The following is a 26,155-nucleotide window of genomic DNA, read 5'->3' on the forward strand; positions in this document are numbered from 1 at the left end:
CTTTTCATATTTTTCTGTATGCTCATATAGGTGTAATCTACATATGTGTGTATTTTTAAGTAGTATCACATTCGCCTTGTATTTTACAGTGTGCCCAGGGATCATCTCTTTCCCTCTTCTCTTAAAAAACCACCAGGGATGTCTGTCTAAGTATTCATGCTCTTATTTAGAAGTCACCACATATGTCCCCCTCAACCTGTTTGTATCATGGTAATGGTAGTTAAGCATTCAGTTATACTGTAAATCTTACTGGTTTGAGATCATCTTATCCCTACAGCCATCTACTAACTGAGGTGAATTTGGTCAAATTACTTAACTACTTGTAGTAGCGTTGTTTCCTTGCTACAAAATGGGGACAATAAAATAGTGTCTTATCTCAACGTTGTTGTGTGGATGGAGTGAGATAATGTGTATAAGGCACTTAACTGAGTCCTTGGCGTCCTCCTGGTTCCCAAGCCTGACCCACCCCCATCCCCATCTTAGTAAATGGCATCTCTGTCCTGCCCCATTCTCAGGCCAAACGCCTCGGTTTTGTTGTTGGTATTCGCTTCCACCCCACATCTGGTCTGTTAATCTCACCACTTCTCGCCACCTCTGTTGTTGCCCTGGGTCTAACCAACGTCATCTCTTACCTGGGTTGTTGCAGGAGCTTCCTACTGGTCTCTCTGTTTCCATTCTTTTTTCCCTTAAGTCACTTGTCAACTCGGCAGACAGAATGTCACTGTACAGTAAGCTGGTGTATGTCACTCTTCTACCACCTCATACAGTTTTGTATTTTTTTAATAATTAGTTTCAGTTTTACTTTTTTTTAAATTTATTTTTATTTATTTATTTTTGGCTGCGTTGGGTCTGTTGCTGCACGCAGGCTTTCTCTAGTTGCGGCGAGCGGGGGCTACTCTTCGTTGTGATGCGCGGGCTTCTCGTTGCCGTGGCTTCTCGTTGCGGAGCATGGGCTCTAGGCGCGTGGACTTCAGTAGTTGTGGCACGTGGGCTCATTAGTTGTGGCTCGCGGGCTCTAGAGCGCAGGCTCAGTAGTTGTGGCTCACAGGCTTAGTTGCTCCACGGCATGTGGGATCTTCCCAGATCAGGGCTCGAACCTGTTTCCCCTGCATTGGCAGGTGGATTCTTAACCACTGCACCACCAGGGAAGTCCCCTCATACAGCTTTTAGGTCAGAGGTCCTTATGGTGACCAAGGAGGTCCCTCCAGACCTCATGTCCTCATGCACTCTGCTCCCTGACCCCTCTGCCAACACCCACACATACTAGCCTCTGTTTGGAATCTTCTTCCCCAGATGTCCTCATGGTTAACCCCCTCATATACAGGGACACCTTCCCTGATCAACTTAGCCCCAAATTGTAACCTCCCATCCTCCAGTGACACTCTTGCTTACTTATACCCTTTAGCACTTACCTAACATGCTCTATATCATCTATCTTGTTTATTGTCTGCCTCCTCCCCCTAGAATATAAGCACCACAGGGCAGGCTTTTTGTCCATTTTGTTCACTGCTGTATTGTATTTCCCAGTGCCCAGAATAATGTCTAGCATATATATATATTTGTTATGAGAATAAATAAATAATAATAGCAGCAGCTAACATTAATTGAGTATTGCACTATGATGATTACTGTGCCTAGAATTCAGTAAATGTTAGCCATTGCTGATGAAGTATGTGCTTACTATGTTTTTAGAATCCAACCCCCTGTTAAAAAGAAAAGGTTCCTTTTAAGGGTAATCCTTTAGCTTAAGAGCAAACATTCATTGTTGAGTTCTGCCCGCTGTGACTGAACAAGCCTTAAGAATGTGATTCAAGGTAAGTTTTGATGAAGGGAATGAATGAAGAAAGATCTGTATACATATATGTATTTGTGTTATGTGTACACATACATATATGTATTATATATACACACACATATGTATATATGCACACATACCATTTTTGTTAATAGCCTAAAATACTAACAAGAAATTAACTTCTTTGTTTGGTACTTATGTATGCAGCAGTTTCTAGAGGATACTTGATTTTAATTCTTCATAACTCAAGTAGATCATATTGATGTTGTCTTTCATATCTTATAGCGTAACATTTTCTCTTTACCTTATGTTACAATCTATATTTAACCCAGGAAATAATATTTTTTTAAAAATGATGGCTTAAGTGGGGACAGTTTTATAATATGATCTGTTCTTTGCAAATTCCCTCAACTAGTATGGATCATTTCCTGAACTTAACTCTCGCATTATATTGCAGACCTTTTACGTGGGACTTAGAAAAAAATATAAGCCACTAAGCCACTACCTTTTTTTTTTTTTTTTTCCTTTTAACTTGACAATTTCATTAGTGAAAAGAGCAGCTAATTGAAAATCTGGAGACCTGGGTTTTGTTGTGGCTGTCTCATTGACTGACGCTCTGGCCCCAGGCTAGTACTTAAACTCTTTACATCTTACTTTTTCCTTCTGTAAAACAGTATATGCTAAACAGGAATGTGGTTAACATAATTAATACCAAAGACGCAAAAATCTCTTTGAGTTGGATTTTTTTAAGGCAAAGAGGCACCGTGCGTGTACAGACACATTTCTGGGCTGGGTACGTGGGTCCATCTCATTCTCCTGATTCATAAACTGCCATCCTCCTGTGTGCACACCCAGGAAATATTAGGCGAGTTCTGGATCTCCCAGGAGAGCATATGTTTTTACTTTTCTGTTTACTCTACAGCATTTATTCCTTCCTTTTTGTTTTACAAGGCTTTCCTTGGGATTTTCCTTCTTAAAGTACCGAATTAAGCCCTGGGTTTTCATGATTCACCATCTGGAGCAGTTGAGACTCCTGTGCTGGGTAGAAAGCCCAGACAGAGCAATGAGGAGACAGGGGAGGCAAGGGAGGAAGATGCTAGGACTCACAGTCCTTACTTGGATGAATGTCGCCATCTTGGCAGGTGTCATCACTTAAAATATAAGTGCAGAAACGATGCAAAGTGAAGGATTGATGAGCATCAGCAGAGGTTAATGCTGGCAGATAAATTAAAGAGTTTTTTCTTTTTTTAATTTTATTTATTTATTTTTATTTATGGCTGTGTTGGGTCTTTGTTTCTGTACGAGGGCTTTCTCTAGTTGTGGCAAGCGGGGGCCACTCTTCATCGCGGTGTGCGGGCCTCTCACTATCGCGGCCTCTCTTGTTGCGGAGCACAGGCTCCAGACGCACAGGCTCAGTAACTGTGGCTCACGGGCCCAGTTGCTCCGCGGCACGTGGGATCCTCCCAGACCAGGGCTCGAACCCGTGTCCCCTGCATTGGCAGGCAGATTCTCAACCACTGCGCCACCAGGGAAGCCCTAAAGAGTTTAAAGGACAAACATTTATGGGAAGAAGCAGGAAAGCACTATCAGAGGGCGTGAAAACTGAAGCTCTAAAGCACAGAACCGCAGGTGTTGCCCATATTACCGGTACCATCACGAGTCCCACTGGGACTAAAACATAAGTGAGGAGCAGCTTTCTTGCAGAGCTTCGTCTCATAGAAGGAATGAGGGCCTCTGTTGGTAATGGTGGTGCCAATCTCACTATTAAAAATACCGTAAAATACAAAACAAGTTCTGAAGCGCTTTGGAGGATGAAGTAGCTCTGCCCAGTTGGGAACATGTAGGAGGCTTCATGCAGAGGTGGTATTTGAGGTAGGTGGATAGAGTAACAGGAGAGGCCAGGGAAAGAGATTTGCTGGCAAAAGCAAGAAACTAGGGTTTTAGGGAACGATGAGTGGGGCTCGTTTTGCCCAGGGCAGTGGAATTCACGTCTGCAAGATAAAACGGTTAAGGTAGCTTGGGGTCACGTGGAGGGGGGGCCCATGAGGGGAGTTGGAACTTCATTAGGTAGAGATGAGCAGTTGTCGTAATCCAGGGAATCCACGGGCTAGTAGCAAGGAATTAAAGGGAGGAAAACAGATTTAAGAAACTCTTTGGAGTTAGCTTCAACAGAATGTGGGCATGGGAGTGGGAGGCTATGAAGAAAGTAAAATGGAAGATAGCACCAGGCACCTTCTTTAGAGTAGGTGGTCCCTCAGAGACCTGAGTGACAAGCAGTGTTCCAGTAGTCCAGGCAGAGGAAATGACTGGCACAGAGATCCTACCTAAGGCAGGAGGGACTTGGGGTGATGTGTTCAGTTGCACCGAGGGCATCAGACTGGAGTTGAGGAATGACAGGGAGAGCAGTGGGAGGTGAGCTTGGAGAGAGGCAGGCCAGATCATCTAGGGCCTCATGGGCTTGGCAAAGGATTTGGATTGTATTCAAAATATATTTGGCAACTATTGGAGGATTTTAAAGGACATACTCTGTTTAACTGTTTCAAACAAAAGAGGATTCTGGCTGCTCTTTGTAGAAAGGATTTTAGGGAGGCACAAGTGGAATTAGGGACACTAGGTCAAAGGTCATAGTGGAAGTTCAGGTGAGATAGAATGTTGAGAAGTGCATGACATTTCAGAATGACTGACCAAACATTGGAGGGGGGCGTAAGCATATCTAACTGGGCACGGACTGTGCAAACAATAATGAAGAATGGACAGTTTCCTTCTGGATACCTAGAAGGATTTTTTTCAGTACTTTAATAAGTAACATGGTTATCATTAAATAACTATCAAAAGTGCTTATTTTGTAGAGGTCTGGGTCAATACGAAATATGACATAAAACACTAAGTGAAAAATCTGAGTTAAGTGGATTTTGGTATGTAGCTTAAATGTGATCGGATGTTGGCTCATCTATTGGTACACAACAGTGTAGTCTCAAAATAAAATTGGGATTTCTTACACAATTTGAAGCCATTTCCTGAATCTTTTTGTCTTGTGTAATGTATTTATATTTCACCTTAGACTCTCTGAAACTGCAATTTCCCCATCTGTAAAATAAGGATCATAGCTTTGCATTGCAGGTTATTTTAAGAATTAAATGACACAGAGCTCGGCGTAGAGGAGAAATTTGGCAAAACCCTAGTTACTGTTAATAACAGTCTGGGGAAATTCCTCAGTAGCATTTCTCTGAATCATAAGAAAGATACCGTTTTGCTGGTGAGGAAGCCAGTTTCCAAGGAAGTTAATTGAGATGATTCAAATCATCACGCGAGCCTTTGTTAAAGGTAGAGCCAGCATCTGTGTGAAGATAAGCTGGAGACGCCTTGTCCCTGTGGCATATACTGGAGGGACCTGAACTGTGCACTGGCCTCCATGATTGCTCCAGAGATGTGGGCCTCCCTGATCCTGGTCCAGATACATGTGCTGTCCCCTATGTTTATCGCTTCCTACTTTGGGATTGTTGCTTAGTTCCACTGCTATGTCTCAGGACCTGTTTGTTTCAAGAGCTGGCAGAGCAGGTCTGAGCACTGAAAGAATTGTGTGTCTTCTGGCTACAGCTCAGAAAGAGACAACTTGCGGGAAACAAAAGAACTTTCCAGTATTTTAATTTTACTTTCCAGTATATTCATTTCTTTCATCGTTTTTTCTTTAGAATTTTAGACCATTGTATCAAATGCCAGAAGCAAAGCAGTACTGCTATTTTAAGCCTGTATTTAGTAGTAATTAATCAGGTTCTGTGTACTTTTTCCTCTTTAAGTAGGGATAGTAAAAGGTTTAATAAAGTTATCCTGGACCTAACATACCATTCTAGCAAGTCTTAATGATTATCTATAAAATATTAACACTTTTATTCCTATTTCCCTATCGAATTTAACAAGTATGTTTTTCTTTTCTGTCAGAGAAAGTAGTAATGAGCCTATTACTCAAATGCTTGAGAGAAGAATAGATAATCGTGACCAAGTACAAGTGTCTGTGATGTGATAGTCATTGCAGAGTGCAAGCAGATAGGAAACAGGCTTCTTTCCAACGTGAAAGGAGAGATGTATCCCATGTGAGAAGAACAGCATTGTGGTTTTGAGAATTATAATGTGCATATTGTCCTTGGCATTTGCTTAATCGCTGGAAATACCTCATTAATGTTTCCTCTGTGGCTTTTTTGTTGTCTTGTTACATTTTTAACTACTTTAAACCTTTTTTCTTTAAAGCACATCTTGAACTTTTAAACTTAAGTAAGAAAGAATTCTAATGTGTGAAATTGTTTGATTAAGGAAAAATACCTTAACAGGATACAAGTTTTTGAAACACTTTTATATCCTGCTTTTTAAAGTTTATGGTAGGAGATTCTTGTTTAAAATTATACATTGAAGATATTCTAAGCTTGCTTTCAAAAAGATTAAGTAAATACCAAAGATCAGAAGGTTCTTATTAATAGTCACTTCCAACTTGTCACCGTGTTAGTATTGATGAAGTCACATTGATAAAATCATTTGACTTTTTCACTTCAAGTCAAAGAGTAAATGTGACTGAATCTTTAATGTTTGATACTTTTAAAGTATTTTTTGTTAAAGAATTTGTCTTTTCTTATCCGTTATCATTTTTTCATATACCTCATTCTCAGGTAATCCTAAGTCTTTTCACTGCTTCTCAAATGTGACTCAAGTTTGAGATATGGAAATAGTTATTGGTGTGTGTGTGTGTGCGTGTGTGTATCTTATGTGCACCATGAAACCATCAGGCAAAGGGATTTTAAGATAGTAATCTTTCCCAAAATGGAGTGATAGGAGTCATTTTATTTGTTTCTCTTCATCTGAAGAGATTAACATATCTAAATAGACTTAACAGTTTTCTGTGGTAGATGTTTTTCGTATAGTTCAAGTAAAATGGCAAGTCATTTCTGTTTGTTTGAACAGGATGGTGAGAGAGGGCATTTTCTTTTTGAGAAAAATGATCATCGTATCTTACAATGTAAAATTCACGTGGGTATTTCAAGTATTTTGGTAAGACATTTATAGTCTAGTAATATTCTCTAGTATTGTCCCTCTTTATATTGTTTAATTATACTGTGCTTTTCATCAAGTGAAATTAGAGACACATACCTTTATAAAAGACAGCTTTATGCTGAATAAGTTCTTGTCCTTGGAGGTGGCAAGCACAGCTTTAATAAGAGAAAATAAGACATTCTCTGTGGTAAGCAGTTTTGACCCAGTTTCTAAAATCTGGGTAAAGAGGCAAAACACCCAGACTCTACCCGTACAACCTAAGGACCTTACGTGAACTGTGTAGTTATGAATGAAATACTAATACAGTTACGTGGGTTATTTTTAAATTAATTTCTAATCACACAAGTGACATATCACTTCATTCCTCTTGTTAAAAGATACAAATGATACAAATTCTCCTCCAGTAGGGATGTCCATCCTGCATAAAATTAGAGGCACATTGTACAGTTATAGAGTGAATGTTCAGTATCCTCAGAGGAAAGCCTGTTCACTGTTTCCAAAACAGTTGTGTTTATTTATGTCAGGTTGCCCTGGGCCAAGGAAAAATTTGAACCCCTCTAGGTTGAGGAGGAGGAGACCCACAGGACTCTGATTCTGGCCTGTGGTAGAACAAGATAGAACAGGTAGAATTAGAAGGAACATTCTTGTTCAAGCATACACTTAAGTTTGTACAACTTAATCTAGTTAAAGCCAAACCTATGTGGAAATTGCTATTAGGAGAAGTTATCAAACTCAGTATACATGTTCACATATACGTATCAAATAATTTCATTAGAACCACCAATAAACTTGAAATGGAAAAGATGTCTAATTCTAATTCTTGCTTATTTTGTGATTCATCCACAAAATGTATACGTTTGTTGACCGCCATTGTGCATGGATGGCAGGGATTTTCCATACATTATTTCTAATGTTCTTATTTCTGGTTTACAGATTAGGAAACTGAGACTCAGAGATGTCAATAGCCTATAAGGCCACATAGTTAGCAGAGAGAGGTTGGATGCTATCACTGAGACAGGCTCTTTTCTTGGCATCGTGCTACCTTGGAGATCTGCTAAGATAATCAGTTTCTGGGATGTACAAGTACAATGGTTTAATGTCTTTGGCTCATTAAATGTCAGAAAAGTTTTGAATTCTCATTTTAATGTCATTGTAATTTTCTGCACATCTTTTTTTATGACAGAAAAGACACTCTCTAAATGTTTAACCACAGGTACTGAGTCAGCTCTGACCCATCAGAATAGGCCCTACTTGTACATCAGTTGAATGTCAACTCATGTTTAAGGCCTCAGGAAGCCCAGTTAATAGCAATATAGAGTGTTTTAAACTCCTCTGGCCTTAAAGTTAATATTTAAAAGGAAAAAACAATATCATTCTCAAAATCCTCACCTTAATCTGCTCTTAGCTATAGTTATAAAATTCTGATTTCAATCTCTCAAGTAGTTTTGGGGTTTGTTTGTATTGTTGGGTCATTGAAAACTTGAAGTAAATGAACCTGCGAAATTTCATGACTGAGTGTCTGCCCTGTTTTTCCCTTTTTCTAGGTCTATTATTAGCAGAAGATTTTTCTGCATAGTTGGCACGCTGTACCTGTATCGGTGTATTACAATGTATGTAACTACACTCCCAGTACCCGGTATGCATTTCAACTGCTCTCCGAAGGTAAACCATTCCTCGCTGTAATTTCCCTTTTTGTTTGTTTCTCATCTTGCCCAGGGGTCCTTTGACTTAGGCTGAAGGTGAAAATTTCCTTAGAATAGAATCAAGTCCCTTTGCCTTCATCTGGGAACGTTACTAAGCAATACAGCTAGGTGGCCCCGCCCTTCTTAAAATTCCCAAACCCTGCCAGTGCTTCGCAGCTGGGGAAATATGTGGTCTAGTTAGTGTGATGGAAGCAGTTAAGCTTTGTGTGTGGGCATAGCTCTTTGGTTTCCTGCCATACTTTTAAAATATCATTCGCTCCCTTGATACAGATCCAGAAGCTTTTATATGCTTTTTCCCTCTCTTAGATGGAAGGTTCGGTTTCAAATGATATTTTTTCCTTCTTTCTATTAATCCCTACATTGGGAATCCGTAACAGCGGAGCTAGAGACACTATTCCTGTCCCTTTGCACCCTCCACCCACCCAAACAAGATCTCTCCTCCCTGGCGGGACATTTTGCTGTATTGATCTTCTCTAGTAGCACAGAAGCTTTTCTTTAAAATAAACTTTATTCCTCTTCTATTGTCTCTACCTTTCCATCAGATTCACGTAATACTCCTTACCCCAACTTTTGCCTTGGAATAATTTCAACTGGGGAGATCATCGGAATTTTATGAAATAATTAACAGGAGATTTAGTTTTAAAAATGTTTAACTACATTAAAGCTTTTTAATGTAATAAGAAGTAGAAGAAGCTCATTTCCTCGATTTGGGTGGGAGAAAAAATGGAATGCTGTGTGTTTGGAATCATTTCTTCGCATCGCACTTGTGCTAGTGGAACGTCCTTTCAATTTCATCCATTTGTACTTTTGTTACTTCCAGAAGAGACATTCTCTCTGATACAACCTTGGAAGAGGGCTGAAGAATCCAGTCCCTTGGAAGAGGGATTTTTAAAGTGGTGTCTTTATCATTTGAAATTCTGGATCTCTTTAGGTTGCTTGCTTACTGTGGTCCCCTTCCTTCCTAGACTTACGTACGTGCTCAGAGAGGTAGCTGGTTTGTTACTGCCCTCTTTCCGTTTTTGCTACAGTCTATTTCCGTAACTGGGGAAGCCGTCATAAGGAATGAATGATCCCAAGGTTCTACTCATCTCCATCAGCAATCCTGCCTCTCTGCATCTCCTTGCTCTTTCTTCAGCCCTTCCAAAGAAAGCCAGCCTCACATCTTCTTTATCCTCTGTGAAAGCTCTCAGGCACTTGCCTACAGCTCCTGAGTTAGACCAAATACCTTGTTGTCACTGAGGACTCAGTGATGTAGACTCCTGCTGGGAGGCTGGCTTGATAAGCAAGTGTGTTCTCAGTAGTAGTTCGGTTCTTAAAAAAGTCTGTGCATGGGAAGTTTCTCCACCAAGGAACATGTCATACCAGTTTAGGTAGATGTGGGATCTGGTCCAGCCCATGTTGAAGATGGACCCAGCATCAAGGGGTCGTGCTGTGTGTGTGGCCTTTCTCCCTGATCTGGTTCCAGCCTTGTTTCTTCTTAGGACCTCTGCAGCTCCACCGCGTTGCCGGCAACCCCACGCTCGGTTAGTATTGGCACTTACAGAGTCAGCTTGAGTCATCAGCACATCCAGCCAAGATCCCCTAGCTAAATATAGCTCGTAGGTTTTCTTGGTAAAGACAGAGGTAATGGCAGGGACAGTGTGCAAAACCAGACCCAAGTGTGTCACTCATTTATCATGCTGCCAGAAACCCCGACTAGGGCCATCTTTCTGTGACAGTCTTCTAGAAATTAGAATCTTTAAAGTAACGTATACAGGAGGGGGTAAGATGTTAGCAAAAATTATTAGTAAAAACTCACTAAATCTAATTCTTTTGTAGAACAGAGCTCTTGGAAGAATGGGTTAAAAAAACAGTTTTTTGTTCTGAAATTTTTCAGCTGTATCCCAGAGAGAAACCAGTATAAGGAACCACCATATGCCAGCACCCAGATTCAGTAGTTATCAAGATTTACTACATTTGCTTCATCTTGTCTTCTGTTTTTCTTTTGAAGTATTTTAAAGCAAACCCCAGACAATGTTATTTCATTGCTACATACTTAATATGCATCTAAAAATTTTAGACATTTTATCTCATAACTTTAACGCTGTTGGTACATTCAGCACAATTAACAGTAATTCTTTGGTATTGGCAATTACCAACTCGTGGAATATCTTGATTGTCTTAAAAAATGTCTTTTTTTAAAAAACAGTTGGTTTGTATAAATTAGGATCCACAGTCTTTATATTACATTTAGTTGTTCTGTCTGTTAAGTCTCTACATTCTAGAGCAGTTCCTTCTCTCCTCCCCACACCTCCTTTATTTTTTTTGGCATGCGGGATCTTAGTTCCCGAACCAGGGATCGAACCTGCGCCCCCTGCAGTGGGAGCTCGAAGTCTGAACCGTTGGACCGCCAGGGAAGTCCCCCCACCCCCTTTTCTTAAACCCCATCAGTAACTTACAGAGATCAGAGCAGTTGTCCTGTAGAGTATCCCACATTCTGGATTTATCTGTTTGCTTCTTTCTAGTGTCAATTAAGTTCTTCCTCTCTCCTCCATATTTCCTCTAAATAGAAAGTTGGCTCTGGAGACTTGATTCAGTTGTTCTAACTTCTTTGGCAAGAACACTTCACAAGTAAAACAATGATTTCTGAAGCTAGACAGAAGACTTGGAAAAGGTCTTGAAGGCTCAGTGCTGCCTCTTGGAGATCAAGCTTAAGAAACTGAGAGGTCAGACAAGGGTCAGAACACTGCACTGGGGAACAGTGTCAGAAGGGAGCGAGGGATAGTGCTTGAGAGATCCCAGAGACCACCTTTGCCTACCTTAGAGCCCTACCCAGGGCTTGGCTAGTCAAAACGGAAAGGAACCTTACTGAAAGTCATCCAGTCCAGTGTCTCAATATCCTCGCCACCAAATCTTGATCAAACTCTCTCTGAACCATTGCACAGAGAAGGGACTTATTACCCTGTAAAAATACAAACCTACCCAGTAGTAGAAAGAACACTGAGGTCAGAGTGAGGATGATGTCGTCCAGCACTTGCTAGCTGTGCAGCAGTTGCATTTAACTTCCCAGAGCCTCAGTCCCTTTGTTGGCAAGACAGGGCTTATGGCACTTTTCATACCATCTTAAGGAGTTGCGGGAGTGAAAGAAGGCAGTAAATACACAGGGCTCTGTCGATGTAAAATGCTGTACAGAAATAAGAAAGCTTGGTATGGCCATCACGCCTTAACCCCTAGACTCTTATTCATCCAGAGAGAATGTATTTAACGTGCATTAAGCACCTGCTGTGTCTGAGGTACTGGAGTGCAAGGGGGTGAGCAAAGTAGACAGAAGTCCCTGCCTTTGTGGAAAGTGCTTTAAGACCACCTCATCCAAACTTGCATCTTATATAATGTGGAAAATGCTGTGATATAAGGACCTTAAGCTAAGCCGCCGGCCCTAGGGATAAGAGAAGTGGAGACAGATTTGAGCAATATTTAAGTGGCTGAATCAGTACAGCTTAGCAATACATTTGATATAGGGAATGAGGAGAGAAAGGAAGGATTTCAAAGGCAACTGGCTTTTACCACTGGGATAATTATAAGGTAAGGAGGAAAACGGAGTTAATGACTTCAGATTAAACAAATAGAGTCTGAGGTACTTGTGAGATATCTAAGGGGTGGCGTCCAGGCCAACTAGCAGTCTACGTCTGAAACTGAGGGGAAAATCAGCGCTAGAAATTAAATATTTGTGATTCATCATATTCTGGGTGGTGTTAAAGCTGTTGGTATGGATGAAAAGGCCAGAGACAGGACATTAAAGTACGATGCTTCCAGAATTGGTTATCCCCTGACTTGAGACACCATCTAAGGCCTGTTGGTTGGTGGATATTCTTATGGTTATCAGTCATCATTAAACTCCAAGGGAAGAGAGTTGAGCTTTAGAATACGACTTTGTTTAACATGGGCACGTGAACTTAAACTTGGTTCTGCCAACATACAGAGCCCCATAATTAGTATACTTAATTCTCCCGTTAACACCAGTATTCAAAACGCATGGCTTCTAAGAAAAATGTTCCAACAGGTATGTAGTAGTAATTAAGAAAATTGTTCCTAGTGTTCATTCACTTGATGGCAGTGTACTCTTTTCTTCACAAAATGTCATGGCTTAGAGAAGTAATCGTCACGTGAAATGATGAGGTGAGAAGAGAAGGGGGCCTGTCATCAGATGCTCTGGCAACAGAGATGAGCTGCTGGGCCGTGAGAAGGGAAGGAAGCATTCAGTTCCTGGATCAGGAGCTTCTGGGAAGCACTAGTCCCGTATCCCAGTGGGTGTCCGTGGTGGGCTTACGAGGCTGCCAAGTTTGTGCAACCTTGATTACCCCTTGTTAATCTCAACACAGCTTTTCTCCAAGGAGCATGTGTCCCAACCAGAAAACACCTTCTTGTCATCTTGTTCCAACTTTTTAGGATTCAGTTTTTAAAAATAAGAAAGGCAGAAACATTTGAGAATTCTTCTATGTTCTAAGCTTTATGTAAGAAATTTTTGTTGTTGTTGTTTTAGCAAACTCCACAAGAAAACAAAAAAACAATAAAAACCTGCCCCAGATAACACAGATACACTAATGTTATTGGAAGAGAAGGAATAACTTATGCTGTTTTCAACTCTCATTTTAATAATCACTTGAGTTAATCTCATGCCTAAGCATTAAAGTGAGATTCATGTTGGTTCTGGTTTTTGGTCTCCATGGTGACCTTAGATTTGAAAACCTTCAAAACGAGAGAGTTACATTACATCCTGGGTACTTAGCTGGCTAACGCATTAATCTGACATGGTGTTTTCAGTGGAATGATTCTCTTGAACTTCAAAAACGTGTCTTTTTTTTTTTCCATCCAGCATACTTGAACATAGCCCACTGTTGGACAAGGCTGAGATTAATTGGACATCTGAGATTAATTGTTCAGTGGAACAATAAAATACAAATATAATAACAGAAAGACTTCCGTGTTCTTTCCTGCCACTGTCAGTTTTTTTGCATTGCACGAATTAGAAAGATCAAAGCACCTCCTTCCATTCGATGCGAAGCTGTGATGTAGTAATCCTCAGCCTCAAGGGTCTCTTTACTGGCATGTGTTCAGTCTTACAAGGCGCAAGACTCATTGCTTTTTAGGATTTTATAACCTTTTTAAGTTCTTTCCTACTTTCTCAGGTAACAGCTTGAGTGTTCAAAAGCTGCCCTCCTTGCTGACAAATTTTGATATTCTGATTAGCTCCTGCTAACCTTATCAGCATTTCAGAATATGGCTTGTGTTCTGTTACCAAAATAGCTTCATGTCATCCTGTTGAATTGTGTGGAATTTAAATTGTCAGTGCTTGATTTTACCTAATTTTCTGCTTGCCTCCCAGTTTCTTATCATCAGTATAATTTTCCATTTTGCTCATTCTCATTTTTTTAAAAATGTCTTGCTTTATAATTCCCAGTAACCTTCCCCATCCCAAGTCTCTTCTTCACTTTCCCATTTTTCTCTCCACTGTTCTCTTCCTTTTTCAGGAACGAGAAAAAAAGAAAAAGAAAAAAGAAAAATGTACTAAGTCACTTCTTTCTGTCTTAAAAAAAGGTTATTTTTTCTCCATTTTAAAGAAACTCTACATTCATTATAGATACATTATAAAAATGTAAAAAGAGGAAAGTTTTTACACTCATGGTTCTATCTACTGTTCATGTTTCAGTATATTTATTAGTTCTTTATGTGTATTTTTCTTACATAGTTCTGATCATGCTTTCTGTGCAGTTGTTCCTGTGTCTTTAGAGTTAACATTTGTTATATGCATTTGTACATGATTTTATAAACTTTCTAAATGGTTTTCTTATTTATGGGAAGTCGCCAGGGAGACAGGGATTGTGAGGTAGGGAGATTATAGATGTGACTTCTTTTCATAAACAAGCAGATTGCTTACTTCTGAACACACATTTCTAGAGGACCTGTCTTGTGTGGGGTAAATTTTGAGGATACACAAATATGATGTAAGACAAATGGGCCTCCAGAAGCTGTGACAGACATGTAACACATAAGATTATTCTCTGACTACAGTCTTCGCTGTAATAGGCGCGTGCGTGGTGCTCAGTTGCCATGGAAGCAGAGAAGAAGGTGGCAAACTTTGCTGGGAGTGTTGGCTGCCCTGAGGAGGTGCCGTCCGAGCCAAGTCTGAAAAGGATGAGTAGGTGTCTGCCAAGTGGAGTTAAAGGGAGAAAACAGAAAGGGTGTGAAAGGAAGTCTGAGGGCGCAGGTAAAGTTCGATACGCCTGGGCGTGGAATCCTGTGGGCTGAGTGACAGAGAGGAAGCCAGAGAGGCAAGTTGTGGGCAGATTTTAAGGGGTCTGGTCACCCTTCTAAGGAGTTTGGCCACAGGAAGCCAGGAAAGGTTGAAGCAGTGAATAGGATGTGATCACATCTGTCTCTTAGAAAGCCATCTCTCCAGTGATACAGAAAGTAAGCTGTTTGGGAGAGAGGAGGGGAGGTAGACTTCGAGCGGTGCTAAATTATGTCTACCTGTTTCGTGCCAGGTCTGATTCTCAATGTTTTTTCATTGAAGTCTCACAGTCATGAGTGGGAGGAAGTTGCAGTCGGTCCAGAGATGCTTGACTTGCCTGTTGTCCTGCAGGTACTAAGTGGCAGAGGCAAGAAGTTCGGCCGCATCTCTGTCCTTGGTACTTCACACGAGGGAGGCAGATGAGGCTTCTTTTGTGTGGTTTTTCGAATTTAGAGATGAGGAATGGCTAGACCAGGGCGAACATCGGGAAGGTGGCAGAGGTTTCCTCCATGGCAGCAGCCTTCTAGTGTGAAGAGGTCACCAGGGTGAAAAAGCATTCACTGAAGAAATCCAAAGAGCCTCGGAGGTGACGCTGTATGACTCTACACGAAGCGTGATCCACTGTGTCAGAGTACAGGCAGATGGACAGCAGGACTTCCGTCCTGAGGAAGGTTCCAGAGCTTCCCAGACACTGCAGGCCAGTGGGTTCCATTCAGAAGCCATACTGTCCTGCTTGAGAGGCTCCCACTGGCCACGTGTGAGACAATTTGAGCATCACAATGAAATTATGACAGTAATTAATTATAATAATAAGAAACACTTTAAAAATTAGTGCTGGTGGAGAAAAAACTAACTGCTAGATATAAAAGAAATATTAGCAATAGAAAATCACCATTTTGCAACCACTGTAGTAATAATTCAAGCAAGAATCATCAACAGATGCTAAAGCCACTGGGTGAAAGGTGGGGCACCATAATATTTATATAGTTTCAAAAAGTCACAAACTGCTTGTTAATAATAAAGGGGCAAAGGTGTGTATTCGGAGGAGAAATCTGGCAGACACTCTGGCAGCCAAGTGATCAAACCAGCAGCAGGATGAATGATATCGGATGCTTTTTGATATGATGCACTGGGTAGGACACATCATTTCTGTATATTCCTGCCAATAACATTTAACCTGAGTTTAAACATAAGGAAACAATCAGATAAAGCCAAATGGAGGGCCATGCTCTTGATATAAAAAAAACTAGACTGGACTCTTTAAAAATGTCAGTGTCATTAAAAAAAAAAAAAGGACTGAGAAACTAGTAGACTAAGAAAAATTAAGAGTATGACAAGTACCCTCAATATGTCTCCTCTGATTGAATCCTAGATTCGGGGGGAAAGCTATACAGGACATTGTTGAGACTATGGGGGAGTCTGAATAAGGATGTCTATTAACCATGATAGTATTCTATCATTGTTAAATTTCATGAGTGTGATTACAGAAGAAAATGTCCTTGTTTGTACATTTAAGGGTACAGTGTCATAATGTGTTCAACTTTATTCTCAAATGGCCCAGGAAAAAAAAGTGGAAGAAAAAAGGAGAAGCAAATGTGGCAAAATATTGATAATTGATGAGTCTAAGTGAAGAGTCTAAGGTTGTTCATTATTCTCTTCTTTAGATTTAACACATTTTCAAAGCAAAAATTTGAGGGAATTTTTTTTTCAATTTTCACTTCATGACCAGGTAGGCTACAGAATCTCTCAGATATAATTTTTGTTAAAGGGAAATCTTGCCTGACTGAAATACTGGATTTCTTTAATGTGACAAATAAGTATCTGGGTAAATGGAAATCCATAGCTGACCTTTATTTAAGATTTTATGAAGCCTTTGATAAGTCTCCTTACTAAAGGCCGTGAAAACATTTTTACGTTTTTACTGGGGGAAAGGGAGACTGGTAGGGGATGAGTGCTTTATTGCTGATGATTATTTAGAGACCCCTCCCCATGAAAAAAAAAAAAAAAGCCTGCCTGGTATAGGGACTCTTGGATACGTTGGATAATGGAGCAGTATGGAGAGCCAAACCCCTCAGAGCTCAGCGGAGGGAAGAATGTTTTTAAAGTTGTATATCTGAGCTCTAAGAGGATGTACATAGGGAAATCTCCCTACTTCAGATCAGTTGAGATGGATATAATATTTGCGGATAAAACTAAATCTTCCCAGGAATGAAATGATAACCATCTGGGGAAGAATTCGTAAAAGTGATCACAGATGAACATCCGTGAGGGCTGTGTATGTAAGGAGAGCCATCCAAATTTCACTTCTTGGCTGCTAAGCGTTGAGTTCTCACTTAAGGAACTCCTCACCCAAAAGCTGGGCCTAACTTGATCATTGTAATGTGGTCTGATATTTGTATACACTTTATAATTTTTGAGTAATCACTTTTATAAACATTACCTCCCTTGGGCAGTGAGGGTTGAGGGTGAGGTGGTGGTGTTCTCGCCATTTTCCAGATGAGGGAACTGAAGCTAGAATGGGTAAAATGTTTCGTCCAGAGCCACCTGGATGGTTAACCCGAAACTGGGGCTTGCGGCTGGATTTATGCTCATTGTTGTTCTTATGACGTAAGCTTAGAGGTCTTTGGAGTATCCCTCCTACACAGCACAACAGAAAGCAAGGAAAGTTAAGATCAAACTGAAAACACCTTGTTCAAGAAGGCGGAAAATGTGTAATTTGTTCGTGAAAGATTCCCATGGAAATAACTTTTTTAGAGATGGGGAAATTTGATTTAAGTGGAAAAAACACTTATGAAAAATAGATCTTGAGTGAATAATGAATAAAATTTTTAAACCATTCAACTATATTTAAATGATTTATGTAAAATGGATTCAATTTCATTAGCATGACAAAAACAAAAAAAAAAGTGAACCTGGAGACATTGTCCAGCCTTTGTTATTTGGAGGAGTGTTTGCACCAATAGCTGCTCTTTCCAGGGACCCGAAAGGCAAGATCCTTTAGTGAGAGGTAAGACATTTGGATCTGATCCCAACTGAGTCACTGTGAAATAGAAAAATAGTGCCTCTATTTGCTTATCTGTAAAATGGATATAATTACGTATACACTAACCACCTGATAGGCTACAATGAGATAATTGATAGGAAAACTCTGTTAAAAAGTTGGAATCTCTGTACAAACAAAATGTAACATTTTATTATGTAGAAACGACCCTACATTCCTTTTTGTTGTTTTTTTTAACTCCTCAATAGACAGTAAAAAGGTATGAGAAATTATAAGGGACAGTTTTTTTTTTTAATTGGCGTATAATTGCTTTACAGTGTTGTGTTAGTTTCTGCTGTACAACGAAGTGAATCAGCTATATGTATACATGTATCCCCTCCCTCTTGGACCTCCCTCCCCACCTCCAATCCCATCCATCTAGGTCATCACAGAGCACTGAACTGAGCTCCCAGTGCTATACAGCAGGTTCCCACTAGCTATCTGTTTTACATATGGTAGTGTATTTATGTCAGACTGAATCTCCCAATTCCTCCCACCCTCCCCTTGCCCCACTGTGTCCACACATCCATCCTCTACATCTGAGTCTCTCTTCCTGCCCTGGAAATAGGTTCATCTGTACTATTTTTCTAGATTCCACACATATGCATTAATATATGATATTTGTTTTTCTCTTGCTGACTTACTTCACTTTGTATGACAGACTCTAGGTCCATCCATATCTCTACAAATGACCCAATTTCGTTCCTTTTTATGGCTGAGTAATATTCCATTCTATATATGTACCACATCTTCATTGTATATATGTATCACAGAAGGTCTGAGAAATTATAAGGGGCAGTTTTGAACCTCTCACTGCTGCTGTGAAATCTAAAGCATTCATCAAACTTAGCAACACACCGTCTTCCCCTCAGAGTCTTCAAGGTCATGCTCAAGGACATTTCATGGCTCAAATTAGTTCTTAAGTGTCCGTCACTGGTTAGGAGGACCATGTGCCTGTTGAAATTCAGGAAGTGGCATAGTTTTGCTGCTTTTGTTTGGGAGTTGAAGTTGAGGCGGGGACTGCAGTACGTAGCGTGTTTCCCAGTTGCAGGCTGCTCAGGACACGGATTGATGGGGATTCCACTGATCCTGCTCTGTGATGCTTGATTCGCTTAGCGGATCTGACCTGTGGTCTGGGTGTTGAAGAGCAGCTTTCTTTACATGTCATGGATGATAGTGAATTTTCTGTTTTGGAGGAAGACTTTTCTTCTGGAACAAGACAAGAAGTTACTTGCCCTGGTGGTAGTAGGTCGATTCATTGAATGAATGAATGAGGACAGGTCCACTGAGAGTCACCTGACTGTTCCTGGTGGTTGGTATGGGACATGATGGCATGACATTACCTTTGTAAGGAACCTAGGCTGCTCAGAGCAAGGTTGCTTCTCATGTGTATCCGGTTCTTGGTTTATGCAGGCTTGGGGAGGAGCTGGCAGTGTACAGGTAGCATGCAGTTTGCAGATAATACATACGTGGAGTCAGAGGACTTGGGTCCCATTCCAGCTCCCAAACTGAACAGCCAGGGGACCCAGGACAGAGTTAAGACCTGCCTCGCTGATGTTTCAGGGCTGCTGTAAGATGAAGCATTGGTCAGACGCAAGGATTATATTAAATAGCATTTCTGCTCTTTAGCACTCACTTTTAGCCCTTCCTCCAAGTTATACCAAAGCCATTGATTCGTGCAGCATTATTTGATGAGTTTAGGTTCCAGGTTCTCCCTCTCCTGCCAGAAGGGGATGAAGCACAGTGAAATGTCCCCACTTCTCAGATGCAGTTAAGAGAAAAGGCAAGTGCATGAGGCCATCTGCAAACTGAATGGTGGTGAACAGCCTATCCTCAGAGCACTGTGTATTCAGCATTGAAAACATACTGGGGGAACCTGTTTTTCAGTAACCAAAGGCTCACTGGTTTGAACCCTTCTGGAGTGGTCTGTCTCTTTCAGAAGCCCCTCCCTCTCTGCCTTTTGCTCACAGTTTCTTTCTATGTCTTATATTGCTTAAGTGATTTGGCCAGTTTACTTGATTTCTTGGCCGTTCATTAGAAGTTGAAGAAAATTGCTCTGTTTTTACTGAAAAGCGATTTTTCTCTGACCCTAGGAGATCATAATTCACATAATGATGCAGATGCAAGACCTTGTCGCAGCTTTGTAGTGCCCACTGAGAAAGTATTTGTGTGAATGTCCCCCAGATATCTCTGCTTTCAAAGATGAGCACTCAGAAGTCTCCTGATGGGGAGGTTAGAGCTCCAGGTACACACCCCATCCTCTTTCCCACTGAATGCAACCCAAAGCACAGGCCACAGTGTCTGGAGCAGCCCTTTGAGGACTCTGGGAAATGGTAGCTGGCAGAGTGGAGAAGGAAACTAAAGTGAGAAGTGAGAAGGATCGAGCTGGGAGTCTCCTGTTTTTGCTGCTCCTGTTTATGCTTCTTCCTCTTCCTCCCTCCCCCTCCTCCCCTCCTTCCTTTTCCTCCTTTTCCTTTCTCCCTCCTCCCCCTTGTTCCTCCTCCATCCTCCTCCTCCTCTTCCTCTTCTTCTTCTGTTTTCTTCCCATGTCTCCTGCCTGTACCCTAAGGTAACCTAAATCTCAGAACTGCAGAACTCCACAGGAATCCCCTCCTTTCTAGCCCAACAAGCAGGAATAGAAGTTCCCTTGGGATAGAGACGAGAGAACGCCTACCAGTTTCCATGGAAACCATGCTAACATGTAGTGTGTACATCCTAGATTTTTTCTGTGCATGTTTTTTTAAACAGTTATAATTATACCAAACATTTTGTTTCATTTTTTTCCCTCTCGGTAGAAGAAAGTATTTATGATATAACTTACTACAAAGTCATTGTATGCTTATTTTTAAATAATGTATTAAACAATTATGGCCTAGTTCAGTGCATTTGAATCACTATAGTGTGCCTTTGAATCACCTCAGATTCTGGCTCAGTAGGTCCTGAGAGGGTACAGGCACACCTCATTTTATTGAACATTGCTTTATTCCACTTTATAGTTATGGCAATTTTTAGAAACTGACAGTTTGTGGCAATTCTGGGTGGAACAAGTCTGTCACCGCCATTTTTCCAACATCATTTGCTCACTTCACGTCTGTGTCACATTTTGGTAATTCTTGCAATTTTTCAGACTTTTTGTATCTGTTACGTGATCTGTGACCAGTGATCTTTGATATTACTACTGCCACTTGCTGAAGGCTCAGATGATGGTTAGCATTTTTAGCAATAAAGTATTTTTTTAATTAAGGCACGTACATTGGTTTTTTAGACATAATGCTATTGTACGCTTAATAGACTACAATATCCATAACTTTTTAGGCACTGGGAAACCAAAAAATTCGTGAAACTCGCTTAATTGGAATACTCACTTTATTGCTGTGGTCTGGAACCGAACGTGAAATATCTCCGAGGTATGCCTGTAGTGACAGGCAACCCTGGTGTTGCCAGTACTCCCCTGGCCCAGGTTCTGAACGGCAAGGGAACAGTTATTTAACAATTCCCATTTAGGTTGTTTCCAGTTTGTTGCTTTTATAAATAATATTGTGCGTAAAGGTTTTCTTCATGTTCGGGATCACTTCTTGGAGGTAGGTGCCTAGAAACAACTAAGCACTGAGTCACACACAGGTCATGGCTATTTGGATTGGTGGTCAGTATTGATGATTATTTTTGCAGAGGATTTTGCCAGTTGTAATAAATATATTACTCCCCAGGTTGGTGATGAGGAAATTGAGGCTGAGTGGTTCGGCTGCCCAGGGTCACACAGCTAATTGGTAGGAGAGCCATGCTTTTAACCCAGCCTGTTTCAGAGGCCACTGCCTCTTCCTCCCTGCACTGCTGGCTGCTGCATTTACCACGTTCCTTCCCTCCTCTTTAAGGAGCCTGTTTGAGAAGATCAGTGGCATTGTCCCTGCCCCATCATTGGCTGTCTTTTTTTAGCTTTGCTAATTTGATATGGGAAAGAATGAGCTCCTGTTAATGTTAATTTTTATTTCTATTTGTTTGACAGAGCCAGTGCCTCCAGCTGGTCACATCCTTTGTCCTTTGATAAATTTTGTTTCCTAAATGGTCTTATTTACTTGATTTATATGTACTGTGTACACAGTAAAGATGTTAAGTTGTTTCTGCTCCGATTGCCTCGTCATTTGTCTTAGAGTTTGTTTGCTTTCTTGAAGTGTAATTTAAAAATTTTATGGTAGCTGTAACCATCCTTCTTTTCCTGTTCCCCACTGAGCTTTTAAGGAGCCTTTCCCCTTGCAGAGGTTTGACAATCATGGAAAGATATTTTTAAAAGAAAGCATAGATGTATTAAGGGCACTTGTTAGAAATGGAGCATTAATTTTTGGCTGTTTTTCCCCAATGCCATGTTTACCTCATAATCTCTCCCTCTTTTCCTACCCATACAGTTTCTCCACAAACATTTTCCTACCAAAATGAGAGGGCAAATTTAGGGGGAATGGTGCTCAAGAATATGATTTATAGTTTTCAAAACTCAGAGGGAGTTTCGAAAGGACAATTTGAAATAATGTAAACCAAAGAACTACCTAAGCTTTTTTGCCATAATTTTCTTCTATTTATTATCCGTTGTGATGACAGAACCAGACCAAACTTTCAATTTAAAACTTTCAAAAAATTTTTTATCATGTTTATACATGCATGCAATTGAAGAAACAAAATGATTCTACAGGACTTATTATGAAAAACCATGGTACCCAACCCTTGCCCTAATCGTACTCAGCCTGCTTTCCTACTCTCAGCTCTTTTAATTGAGTCTTGTGGTATTTACCTTCATTTCTTTAACTCTTTTTAGAGAATTTGTGTGTGTGTATGTGTTTATCCTCAGGTCTCTAAGTGCCATGGCAATATTGTTTCTTCATAATTTCTAATACAGGCTGTTGCTGACTTCCTGCTGGGGAAGGCCAGGATTTAGAGCCCTTGTAGTCCCTGCACAATCCTCCCCCCCAGCTTGTATGTGCTCTGTGCCTTTTCCTTCCCTTCTTCCCCTCCCCCACCATCCCAGCACAGGAGTTTAGGCTTCTTATCCCGTCTTCCCAGTGTCATTTTCTGTCCTTGATTTAACTCAGTATTCAGAGCTTACATTCTTACAGTTTTGTAAATGCTATTCATAGCCAAGTCATATAGTTTCCTATAATTACTTTTCCTTTTCAACACAATATTTCATTTCCTGTAGAGTCCGTAATTGCCTTGCTTTTTGCTCTGTTAGTTTTCTGTGTACTTACTCATTCCCGTGTTGTGACTCAGTGCAGCCGCGGAATTAGGTGTTCTGTTAGCCTCATCTCCAGAGCCCTGACTCACCCATGTAGGGGGCTCTCTGTCTTAGGCCTAGAGCGCAGCTCTCAGTCTTCCTTTTGCTGGCATCCTAGCAAATCCCGTTTCTTCTTTTTTCTGTTTTCTCCTTTGATTTGTAGAGTACATCTTCTGTAATTTCCCGCAAAAAGAATACATAAATGGTAAATATTGTGAAATCTTGTATATATGAAATGACTTTAGTTTATCCTTGGTCTATTTTTTAAGCTTAGGCTCAGTTAATAATATGGCTGGGTATAGAATTCTAAGTTGGAAGGCATTTTCCCTCAGAATTTGGAGGCACTTTTCTGAAGCCTTTTCTTTTCCAGTATTGCTTTTGAAGAAGCCTGATTCTTGATCTTTTGTGTGAAGCTTGTTTTTGATCTCTGGATGATTGAAGGTCCCTTGTTAGCCCCAAGTTTCTGAAGTTCCATAATGCTGAGTCTTGCTATGTAGATCTGTTTGCTTCTGTTGAGCTGGGCTTTCAGTGATCCCTTTCAATTTGGAAATCCGTATCCGCTATGTGGTATGTTCAACCTGACGTCCTTAACTAGAAATGTTGATCAATTTTTTTAAAGGGAAATTATAATGAAACATGTTTCCCAGAGCCCAGAATATTATCAGTTAAATGTTGAAAAGGGGTCATGGTGATTAAATTGGCTAACCAAAATTTAAAAGAATACTGACAAACATAAGATATAGACAGTCACACATTTTATTTGCCAGAGCAAATAAAAGTTTTGGTGAATGAGTTGTTCATGCCATTTATCGCTCTAGTATCCAGCCCAGACTTGTATCAGAGACAGGCAGATTTATTTATAAACTTTTTCACTCTTATTAAAAGGAAAAACATGCAGTTCTACCCACGTAATTTCAGAAGATTGAAGATACATCCTACTCAGTCCCTTGCTTCAATTTGGTCCCCAAAAATCACATACCAAAAAAAAAATTCATATATTTGACTTTGCAACCTCCAGCTGCTTTAGCTAATAAGTTAGTAGAACATTTGTCTCCTAGGCCAAGCGTGTGAAATAGATCTTTAAATTTTTCCGAGAGATTTTCCCCTAGATGGCAGTTATGGTAGTAAATCAATCAGTCAGTCTTTCTCTATCAGTGTAGTGAAAATTTAGTAACCAAATATCTGCTGACGTGTGCTCTAAAAAGTGCCAACATGTAAGGGGAGCTCTGAAGCTGCATGCTGCATCCCTAGGACCACACTCTTAAAAGGCTGTCTGAACAGCAGTGAATGTTGAGTGGGCACACTTCATGGGGGGGGGGGGTTGGGATTTTACATGTCTTAATATAAACTCATAAAGGAGAAACACTCCTGTGCATCTCCTGTACTCTGAAAACCCCACTGAATACTTCTGTGACTAGATATATGGGTTTCCCCCCCACCACACACACACACACAAGCAAATCTCTAACCCTCTTTAACTCCATTCTGGCACTGTCTACCTGGAAATAGCATCAGATCCCACAGGGTAAGGGCTCAGTCTCACACTGACTGTCACCCCCCCAACCACTTCAGACTCTGATCACAGGTTCAGATTGTCACCTATACTTCTTACCGACCGGCTATAAATTGGAAGTTCCTGTGACCACCCCCTCCTTGGGTTCAGTTAATTTGCTAGAGCTCACAGAACTCAGGAAAACATTTTACTTACTAGATTAGCAGTTTATTATAAAAGGATATAACTTAGGATCAGCCACATGGAAGAGATGTGTAGGGCAAGGTATGTGGGAAGGAGTGTGCATCACTCTCCCCGCATCTCCTCATGTTCACCAAGCTGGAAGCTCTCCAAACCCCTGTCCTTTTGGATTTCTGTGGAGGCTTCATGATAGAGGCATGATTGATTAAATCATTGGCCATTGGAAATTCACTCAACCCCCAGCCCTTCTACCCTCCTTGGAGGTCGGGGGAAGTGGGAAAGAGGTTCCAACTCTCTAGTCACCTGGTTGGATCTCCTGGCAACCACCCCCATCCTTAGGGGCTTTCCAGAAGTCACCTTGAACTCATGAACATGAACCTAGGTGTGGTTGAAAGGGGCTTTTATGAATAACAAAAGACACCTCTATCTCTTCTCGGGAAATTCCAAAGGTTGTAGAAGCTCTGTGCCAGGAACAGGGACGAAGACCAAATATATATTTCTTATTATAAATCACAATATTACAAAGCTTAATTCTGCATATAAATTATAATCGTAGCAGACTTTTATGTGGGCTAATAGTGAGTCTGATTTTTTCTTTTCCCACCAGCTTTTTGGAGACTGGGAAGCCCAACTGCGGAGAATAATGAAGCTCATTGCTGGCGGCGGCCTGTCCATCACGGGCTCCCACAACATGTGTGGGGACTACCTGTACAGCGGCCACACGGTCATGCTCACGCTCACCTACCTATTTATCAAAGAGTGTAAGTCGAAAGCAGCCTTGCATGGAAAATGGGAACAGAACAGGCCCGATGTCAGCGGCCCTGGGGGGCGGGATTCCTACCACCTGCTGGTTGGTACCTGCAATACTTTAATGGGGTTAAGCCTTATCCTTGGAGATGCCATATTGGAAGACTTGGGTCACAAACTGATTTTGAATCCTGGTGCTATCACTTACTAGCTCTGTGACCTTGGGGAGAACCTCTAGCCTCTGTAAGTCATAGTTTCCTCATCTTTAGAATGAGATACTGATAGCTCCTTCATGAATGAGGGAGAGGTTGTGATAATTAACATAGATGGTGTATAGGGACACTAGTAGAGGTGCAGGGAGAATGAACTGTAGCCGGTCTTTGTTGTTGTATTGTTAGAGGACCAAATACAGATTTTCCTGGAAATGGACCATGGAGCCCTGTACATACTCTTAAGACCCTACCCCCGACCGTGACCACTCCATTTAAACTGACGAACCTCCCTTCACCCTCGCTACTGCTGATCCCACTTATTCGGTTCAATTTTTTACTTTTCCATAGGATTTAACACCTTCTAACATAGTGTATAATTTACTTTATTATAATTATT

General features: G+C 40.8%; 1 protein-coding gene across 15 annotated transcripts in view; it reads left to right on the top strand.

The window, feature by feature from the left end:
* Positions 1 to 26,155, top strand: part of SGMS1 (sphingomyelin synthase 1) — a 295,457-nt gene that overhangs the window by 265,932 nt on the left and 3,370 nt on the right. For all 15 annotated transcript variants that reach the window (XM_082423837.1, XM_082423836.1, XM_082423829.1 and 12 more), the window contains 2 exons: positions 8,380 to 8,497; positions 25,407 to 25,560. In XM_082423837.1, coding sequence (XP_082279963.1) covers positions 8,380 to 8,497; positions 25,407 to 25,560 — 272 coding nt within the window. The remainder of the gene's footprint in view (positions 1 to 8,379; positions 8,498 to 25,406; positions 25,561 to 26,155) is intronic.

The sequence above is a fragment of the Balaenoptera physalus genome (assembly GCF_965194825.1).
Source record: "Balaenoptera physalus genome assembly, chromosome: 14".
Lineage (NCBI taxonomy): Eukaryota > Metazoa > Chordata > Mammalia > Artiodactyla > Balaenopteridae > Balaenoptera > Balaenoptera physalus.